Below are 10,485 nucleotides of genomic sequence, written 5' to 3' on the forward strand. Positions count from 1 at the left end.
TTTTCTGCTGATATTTGTAAGGCTTTTGATTCTGTCCCCATTTTCCTCTCCTTTGCGAACTTTCACACCAATTTAGAATTGACTCTATGAACATGGATTGTATTGGGAATTGGCTATCATGCCGGTCTCAACAAATTACTTTCAATTATGTTTTTTCTAATAAGTTAAACTTTACAAGCGGAGTAGTGCAAGGAAGCAAACTTGGGCCTGTATTTTTATGTTTTATTAATGATGTTATTGAACACTATACCTGTAGTACTTCTTTATTTGCTGATGATATCCTGCCATGATTATCTGCCTACCGCTGGCTCTCTGCTTCAAAATTGGTCACAAAAATGGACTCACCTTCTTAGCATCCAAAAGTCAACTAATGAACTAATATATTGGCGCAAATAACCTTTGTCTTTCTCATGTCTGTCTTTATGGTTCAGTTATCAACACGGTTCATCAAACCAAATACTTGGGAATAACCATAATACATTATCTTAAATAGCATGCCATAGATGGGGGGGGGGTCCCCGACGAGGTGGCTAATGCCCCCGACGAGGGGTCTGCAGATTTCCCCGACGAAAGCAATGTGGACGTGGTCGAGCTTCGATTAAAAGGTTTCAAAAGTGGTCAAAGTGGTCCCCGTTCCCCCACCCCGCAAGCGCCACCCCTGCTTCTTCCAAAATTTTACAAACGCTTTATCCAACGTATCGAAACGTTCCTTGCCAAAATCACTGATCCCACAGATTTTTCTTCTAACACATGCATTCGGCATTGTTCCATTCGACTCGCGCCACAAGTATTATACTTTATGTTCTCTTGATAATATTTTCGAATCGCCTGACCATCCCTTACATTCAATTCTTCTACCTCGAAGATTGTCCTCCATCATGTTACGAAATTGTTGTCATTCTGATTTCTTGCCCTTCCATGCTCGAACTTCTCGATTTCTCAATTCTTTTTGCCATTTGCTGTGCGGCTTTCATACGACCTCGCTCTCCTTAACACCAAATCCTCTCCTTCCGACAATAAAACCGCTATTTTAATGTTGGCCAAATTATAGTTATGCATTGTTGTAAGTTACCTCTTGTATATATTGTATGTTTTGTATTTATTGTTCGTGTTTGGAGAATAATAGCCCTTGATGGTTGATGTAGCAATAAAATTTGAAATTTAAAAAAAATTGAAGTCCATAACTACATTAGTGAGACTTGAACTATGGCTGCAATGGTACATAGCAAGGTACATCAAAACTCATAACCATTGCACGTTATATGAGCCGAACTTGTATACTATAGGTTATTTTTTTACAGACAATAACCTAATTAGCAATAAATACAATTTTAATGATTTCAATAAATATGATTAACAAACATATAGAAAATTCTTTTTATAGTATCTCTTATAGTTTACAAGCTGTTAGCAAACTACTTGGCTGTGTATTTGTACACTTGTATCGATTGAAACAGTGCTTGTGCACAAATATTATACATACATTCATCATATAATTCGAAAAACACTTAAACCATAACTGACATTGAAAGATAACCATTTTAAGACAAATTTATTGTCCTCACCGTAATGTTCATTTTATATGCCTTTTATTTTTGCTTCCCCTTTGTTTTTGATGCAGTTTACGCGTGGACTTATTCTATACGTGTAGGTGAGGGCGATCAAGACGCCTCGTCTATTAATTTTGAGTAATGCAATTTTAATTAGGAAGTGTAAGGCAGTATTACATACTTGAAGGTATAGGCTGGGTAGACTCATCGACCATGTCAATCGTGTACACCAAAGTATCCAGATATATTTCACCTTCAAGTTCACCAGAAATCTTGTGTATTGCTTTAATGACCGAAGGTCCTGGCTCATCTACTAATATTAAGAAGTCCTAGAGAAAAGAAGTACAATATCATTTTTCTTGTAAATAATCATTATCACCATCATTTTTGTCGTCGTCACCGCCGTAGTTGTCTTTGTCGTCATCGTTGTCATAAGCATCATTATCATCACAATTGTTTAGAACCCCTCTTCCAAAACTTTTTCTCAGGAAGCAAAGTTGAGATTTCCCACTCTAGCCATGTTATTTTTAATTCTATTTCTGAGATTCATTCGACTATGCTCTAATGTATTCAAGGTAAATTTCAAGATCAATCCACCGTCAATTGTCTACCTCGAGAAGTGACATTAACAGGCTGGAATTACGATACACCATTGGCATAGTCTCCGAAAAAACAAAACCATTTAGGTAGATTTTACGTTCGATAATAATAACATCATTATCACAATAAATTTTGATACATTATAATTATTTATATGTTTGTGTGTTTGTCAGGGTGGCACAAGGATTTGCCCGATGGGGGCCCGGGTCCCCGACGGGAGGGGGGGGGCCGATGCTCCCGACGAGGGGGAAAATTTCCCTGACGAAAGCAAAGTGAGCGTGGTCAAGCGTCGATTAAAAGGTATTAATAGTGGTTGCAGGAGGCGAAGCCCCTGCAGGGCACAGTTTTCTCAAAAACAATCCATGACAAAACAAAAACGTACTGGCATGAATTTCGTAGCGGTACAGGTGAAAACAGTTTGGCCGAGTGGTTAGAAGAGTGTGCATTACATTATTGATTCCAGGTTCGAATTCCATTATGTCCTTTATTTTTTCTTTTCATTATCATTTATTTTATTGTCCGTACTAAAATTAACATCTTATTACCGGTCAAAAGCCATTGAGGCATCAGTTTCATTGCGCTGCACTGCACCGAATACATTTTTTGTGAAGGGGGTAATGTGCATGGGAAGTTGCTAAATACAACCACTTCAGCCGAGGGAGGAGTGGCTTGTATGGTGACGTCATACATAATTATAATGTTTCTACCTGAAAATGGTAAAGGTATGGCTGGGAACTTGTAAAGCGCATACTACATGGTCTCTATACGTCACATCATACATCACACATACACCATGTAGGTTAGCACAAGGCTAAGATTATTTTTTTTATTAATTTCATTTCCAAACACACGCATTGAAACACAATTTCGTTGACGCACAGATATTTACAATAAAATTAACATCACACATGCAAAAAAACAACAATAAGCAAAATTTGTAGCAATATGACCTATAATGTGTTAGTAAATAGCCTATATAATCATAATTTTTTATTATTGATACAAAATTGTAGTTATGATATTCTATTTCAATTGTTTCCATTTCACATTATGCAGATGCAACTTATTGTTCTCCTATGCGCTATGTTTTTCTATTTCTACATTTTTTTACAATAGCATTGAAACCATTGTGGTAAAGAGAAACCTCAAGGTAGTTAGTTAAAAATCTACATTTTGGCTGTAATTATTAACGTATTTATTGCATCAAAGCTATTCCCTGTTCCCACACCAAAGAATACATTCACATTGTTAATTATTAAGCTAAAATCCTGTTTCGTATTAATATAATATTTAAATGATTGCCAAAAAGACTCAACCTCAATACAATTAAAGAATAAATGTGAGATCGTTTGAACTTCCTTCTTACAAAAATTACATATGGTGAGTCAATCTTGTGGATTTTATAAAGAAAATTGTTTTGTTGTTATTCTTCTATGAAGAAATTTATACTGAAAATTTTTCAATTTACAATTGACTGTATAAGAGTACATCTTAGTAAACACATGCTCCCATTCTATTTTCATTTTAAGCAATTCTTCCCATTTTTGCATAGCTATACCTATCCTCGTCTCTTTATTTATGGTTTGTTTATACACAACTGGCAAACTCTGCTTGTAATTTGCAGATTTTTATGCACTTAATTTAGGAGAGAATATGCCAACTCTTATAGACTAATATGAACCCTAGGAACAGCATGGAATGTTAAGAATCTCCAAGACGGCAACATTTTTGAGACGGTAAAATTATTCATTTATAGGCCCTAAACCCTCATTTTTAACTCTAGTTTTACAAGATTAGATTTTATATGCAAATTATCTCCATCATTTAGAAGTGAATGGTTTTTTAATAACTTTAACAACTTTAAATACCAATTTAACTACTCTTTCTTAGGCTGTCTAGATTGCCTTCCCCACACGCTCAAACAAAATACAAAGTAAACAGACCACTTCAGCAGGCCCAGACGGCTAACAGCTAACATGTATGATATCGTGCGAAAATATGTGCCTGCTGTAGGTCTTACGACAGATCTGGCTAAAATTTAACAGTTAAGATTTCATTTTCAATGTTTACTGCAGAAAATAACAAATTTTATATTGAGTTTAGGATTAGTTCCGTTTTTTACAATTGGCTTATCTTTAAATAACTACAACTCCATTTATATTCAAATTGTAAGCTATTTCCGGCCCTCTAGGTACCGTAATTATATATATTATTACCTCAGCCCCAACAATGGTGGGGCAGGAGTGGTCTACACTGTAGACTCTCCATCTGTGAAAGGGCCTGTTTCTGCTGAGCAAAAAAACACGTATTTTTAAACAGTTATTAAAAAACATGTGTTTTTTCCCCAGTAGAAACGGGCCACAAAACAAAAAGAAGGTTAGGAATGCGTTCTAAAAATGCATGTTTTCACACGCATTCGTTATAGGGTTCGCGTTCAGAAAACGCGTGTTTTGTGGTACACTTTTCAGCTGCAACGCAATACCGTGTTAGTCATGACCCGTCGATGATCAAAAATGACCTCATCGTTAGTTTGATCGCTCGTCCACGGGAAATTCGGGGCAAAGAAAAAAATTAAACCAATAGGATGACATGCTTGAAGATCATACCATACTTTTTTCATACTTTCGTGGTGTGTTGTTTACTTCTTTCGCAGCATGTGCTGTAGCTCGCAAGAAGTAAGGTCAGCTTCAACTTCCGCTGGTGACCGTCATTTAAGCTCCGCCCACTTGCCAATGCGCGCATTTACCGTGTTTTTATTAGTTGCAATTTTCACTAGAAATGCGTTCAGAAGGAATTTAACCATTTATAAAAAAAAACGTGTTTTTGGCGTTATTTTCAGCAGAAACACGCCCATAGTCTAACCCAGCCCTGGATCCGCCACCAAAGTTCATAGGTGCCACTGGTTCCGCCACTTAGGCTTCTGTCAAGAGGATTGGCCTTTCCGTCAGAGACATCGAACCCATTGGGCTGGTGTCAAAACACCACTGGAAATTATGCCAAATAGTGGATCTGCTTATTCACAAAGTAATGGTTAATCTAACAACAGTTTTATATCAGGGAGTCTGGTCACGACAAAGTTATTTACTATTAGTTGTGGAATATAAAATAACGCCCTCTGTAATTTCTTCCTTAAGTGTATGGGAAACAAAAATAATGCAGCCCATAACAATTAGAGGAATCAAAGGATTCAAAAAGCTAATAAATTTGAATGCCTCGCATTATCTTGAACTTTATATAAATTTGTATTTCACACGCCCCCCCCCCCCCCCCCCCCCCCCCCCACAAATAGTTTTTTGCTTCCCAACAGGGAGTGGCTGCTCTGTTCGAAGGCAAGGTATTACTCATTGGACCATTTTTGCTTTTTTCAATGCTATGGTATAATTAGCTACAAGACGTATGAAAACAAATTTTATTCTCCGACATGGCGAAGGCGGGGGAAGGGCGCCATTACTGCAAATTCCCCTTTTCCGTTTTTAAGTACTTTCATGAGTAACAAAACCATCTTGCATTAAATACTATTAAAATGATGAAATTTACCCTTTACATGCCAGAATGCTTCAACTCCTGAGGCTTTCCCCTCCCCTCCTCTCCCCATAGTACGTTAAAGTGTTAAAATAAACCTTTCTAAAAGATATTTTGAACCAAAAAGTTGAACCATCTAAGATTATAGAAACTACATTGTATAAATGATAGTAGTACCTGCTCCTATGTACAATAAACCTATTTGCTACACTGAGGCCGAAAAATCACGCTGTTGTGAGTCAATTAATGCTACCCCAGAGAAAACATCTACCACAACAAGCAAATTAGAGTTCACAGAATATAGTTATCTAAATTAAGGAAGCACCGTGTTTTATTTGAAGGGAAATGATAAACTATCCTGCAGGATTCACCTCTTTTCGACGTTGAAAAATCACGCCATTGTAATTTTTTACAACATAACACGGAGTAAAATCGTGTAGTGTCACGTAAGACGCATCAATATTCTGACCACGTGCTCCACTTTTCGCACGCCTTCCCAAGTAAAATTAGGCCTAGTGAATGTCCATGGTACGAGAGTTCACGCAAATCCAAATGATTTCGCACTAGCTTACCTCTAATATTTGGATTTTAGCCCTGAAATTATAGCAGCTCGACCTTTATACTTGAAAGATACATACCGTGAGAGAAGCCACAAAAGTAAGGAGCTTAGTGACCTCTACAGTTTAAAAACATGTATTTTAAGGCTGAATAAGTAGTTTGTGTTCCTCCAGGCCCCATTGACTGAGAGTATACCACGATTTTTAATTTTAACACTTATTAGGCCCTTCATAAAAAGATACATGTCATGAGTGCAATACATATATTTTACTGCTGAATGAGTTGTTTGTGTTCCTCCGGGCTCCTGCTGACTGTATATACCATGTACGGCGATTTCCAATTGACATTTATGACTCGGCTTTTGGAAATAATCATTTTCATCCAAGGTAAGCTGACAAGTATTTTGTGTGCACTTTCTTAGTAATTAAAAGTTTATAACCAGGGTCATGCAAAGAAAAATACATGGATTATGGGTATAAATTATGTGGCTTTTAGCCATTGATGAGTGAGTTCGAGTGACAGTTTCTCTAGACTATTGAACACCACGGTTTCCTATGTAAATCGCCCTATGTTCATATGTTGGATATTCTAAAACATAAATTCCAAAAATTTCCCCATCACTCCCCCAAAACGTTTCATACTTTTAATTTCCCAAGCTTTCATATCTCGGTATCTTTATTACAAAACATGTCATCATAAAATATACATTTGCAACCAAAGGCTAAATTTCTGCATTTTATTACAAAAGGTAACATAAAGGTAAACATTAATTAAAACATCAATATTAAGTAATGAAAAAAACCTAAACAATTGGGAAAAAAGGACAGTGAGAAGGTTTGGAGAGACATATTTTACACCTTGTGTCGCAAAAACACGGCCCCAAAACATTGATGACCCCGAATAAAAAAAATTACCCTTGGCCAGCTAGCGCACCCGCCGCTATGATACCCCAGAAAAAATAAACTAAAAGTTTCTCTTCCACCACGCCTACTGTACCACGGCCCCGAAATCCCCAATTATAGGACATGCAAACTTCTTCCCAATCATATAAATTTTAAGCACCCAACCACCACACTGCCCACATTCAACAACAAATCTCCATTCCTATCCTCCTCCCAGTCCCAGTGAAAAACATTTGAAAACAACAACTTATTGCCAACTTTTTCATCAATATACTAATATTGTGAGAAATGAAGCCTCTGGTAGCAAATATTTTGTCTATGATGCTCTAAAAAATACTTAGTGTGACCCAAGGCTGACTGACCCAATATTTCGAACAAAAATTGGATCAGTTAGGTTTTTGCAGAAAATATGTTCAATTTTAAATCTAAAAAATATGATAAACTTAAACCTTAATTTTAGCCCTGTGGTTACCATTATATTAACCAATCAAAATATGCGGGAAGAGTAGCCTTTTTTTAGTCGTACAGAGGTTCTGTTGTAAGTTCATGTCTATACCTGTTTTAAAACAGTGAACATTATTGTGGTAATGTATAATATATTTATTATATTATACATTACCACAATAATGTAAAATATAATAAATATATTATACATTACCACAATAATGTATAATATATTTATTATATTATACATTATTGTGATAATGTATAATATATTTATTGTGGTCATATAATAAAATATCATTCTAATGATGGTTAACCTGAAATATTTCTTTTAAGTCTACATATGTCTGAACGTTATCAACCGTGTCAATTAGCACATATAAGAATTAACATCCTGTATTTTTAATTTTTTTTGCAAGCCCGCAAGGCCCTAAGGAGGATATGTGTAAACATAAACAAAGAAAAATTTCCTTCTCTCAAGAAAATATTCTGTTCCCTCAAAATAATTTTTCATTCCTTCAAAATAATACTTCGTCTCCCGAAGTAATATTTCATTCCTTCGAAAAATAATATAATTTTTTTTCCACGAAATAATATTTTGTTTCCCAGAACTAAAATTTTATTCCCTTGTCGTTCCCTCGAAATAATACTTTGTAGATGGTGCGTCACAATGGGGAGGGGGTCACAAACATCACACATGTTTACGCCATCATCACCTGTAATAGGACTATATAAATTCCACAACATAAAAATTCAGTGTTATCATTAGACGCAGACAATTTAGGATGTTTAACCTGCCGATTTGTCTTCGACGAATCAGAGTGAATTTTCTGATTGCGTCGGTGACAGATACGTAGTGTACCGGTAGTGATTTCTGTAACAACATTATAGCTATTTTATGAATATCAGGTTTTATTAATCCTAAAAGTCATACATATTTACCTGAAACATTGTGACAGCTACAGGCGAGACACGGCCACCGAGATAAATATTTTCAAGACCACCACTGTAATATCCTGCCGAGTATATATATGAAGTCGGTGTGTACACTATGTAAAACCTTTATAGAAACACAAACAAAAAGGACATGTATTAATATTACATATATAGACTGGGTAAATTTTCCAAAAATATGACTTCGGAAGTGTTACGTATGCCAAGCTTAAAAATGACTGGAAAAGCATCAAAATTCAAAATGGCTGAAATGTTGATATTTTCCATAATTTCTACAATATTACATATATAACAGTTTTGGGCGTTAGTGTGTTACTCCAACGGCGCTTTTAAATTAGAGGCTACAAATTAACTAGTGTTTAGTAATGGATGACAACTATGATAAAAATGATTCTTATTATTTGTTCTTTAATTTCAGGTAGTAGGATGTTATAAATAACCAAAAGTCCATAGTCTATAATTTTTCCAAGATGGCTGAGAAAATGCAACCCCATTTTCATTAAAAAGTGCTATAATTCACGAATTATATATATTATACAGAGAGAAGATAAAGAGAAATTAAAAATGAGAGTGAAGAAAAATGGGAAAACGAAATGAAAAGAGAAATGAGGACTACAGGAGATGGACAGTGAAAGAGAAAAAATAGAAGTTAGAAAGAGAATTATGAGAGAGGAGAAAATAAGAAGAAAAGGAAAGAAAGTGACTGAGAATATGACAGGGGCAAATCTCAAATTTTTCAAACAGGGGGTCAGGGCACAACAGTTTCAGAATAGATGACATTAAAAATCTGGTATGCATTGACATTTTAAAAATCTAGTGTCAAAACGGAGGGGGGGGGGGAACAACATGTACACGTAACATGTATTTCTAAACTGGTCCTCAATTAGGGGTGCACTGAGACACATAGCTATTTAGATAAACCACTGGGGGAAATCCTGGTTTTATTTTAGTTAGTAGACATTTTACATGTAATGTGCTGCACCTCATGTTGAATAGAGAACATATTTTATTTTGTAATATAATGTAGTTTAAGATAATACTCTGGACCTCAGGGAAGAAAATTGTAACGAGTATCCAAAATAAAGAAAGATTCTATCTATCTCACCAATTTATGTTGTTCAGTATGAAAGAACTATAAAATTGATGAAAAAAAACTTAAATTTACTCTTAAGAATTTTCTGGTGTCTTTGGATATGTCCGAAAAAAAAAAAAAAAAAAAAAAAAGGTTGTTGTGCAATTCTTGGGGAAAGTATAAACGCATGTATCTGATGACTATCAATACGAGGACATTCTTCAATGCTAATGGTGACATCTGACCATGCATTAGTACCCCACGAGTTTGTGTTGTACAGAGTTATTCTTGTGTCTTACAGAAGGGAAAATTTGTTGCAACGATGAAGACTGCAGTAATCAACACCACAATGACACTGATGACTCAGATGATGAACACTGAATTATGGTGATAATGGGCACGCAAGCGTCGCCGGATGGGTAGTGCTACTAAAAGATATAATAATTTGAACAGGGGTGTTACAATGCAAGGTTAGCAGCCAAAAACCGCCTACCTGACACATATGGAAAGGGTGGGTGGGTAAGAAAAAAAAAGATTACCCACCTGAAACAATGATAGAGGAAGAATTTGATGTGTTTTACCAAGAGCAAACTTCTATTTCTTTATTACAAAGTATATATTATGATACGAAATTGACTTCCTTTCCCATAGAAAATGCAAATAGATGCAATCTAAGATGACGGCCATTTTGAAGACCAATATGGCAGCCATCTGAACAGATTTGAAAAATTATAATTTGTTTTGTTGTGAATGAGATCATGCATTTGGACACCAAAATCTATGTCAAGTTATGTGACATTTTAGGCTTGAAGTAGGAACAATTTTGAAATGTTGAATGTTGACAACATTGATTTTCAATATCAGCATGCCCAAATATATATAT

The 10,485-nt window shown here is 35.5% G+C and overlaps 1 protein-coding gene across 1 annotated transcript in view; it reads right to left on the reverse strand.

Moving 5' to 3' along the window:
* The window catches only part of LOC117101387 (mucin-3A-like), a 53,971-nt gene that overhangs the window by 10,721 nt on the left and 32,765 nt on the right, over window positions 1-10,485 (reverse strand). The window contains exons 13-14 of the mRNA XM_033241363.1: window positions 8,519-8,636; window positions 1,732-1,879 (exon numbers count right to left, since the gene is read on the reverse strand). Coding sequence (XP_033097254.1) covers window positions 1,732-1,879; window positions 8,519-8,636 — 266 coding nt within the window. The remainder of the gene's footprint in view (window positions 1-1,731; window positions 1,880-8,518; window positions 8,637-10,485) is intronic.

Source organism: Anneissia japonica, unplaced genomic scaffold (genome assembly GCF_011630105.1).
Source record: "Anneissia japonica isolate Jap-2015-1 unplaced genomic scaffold, ASM1163010v1 scaffold287872_len80017_cov105, whole genome shotgun sequence".
Lineage (NCBI taxonomy): Eukaryota > Metazoa > Echinodermata > Crinoidea > Comatulida > Comatulidae > Anneissia > Anneissia japonica.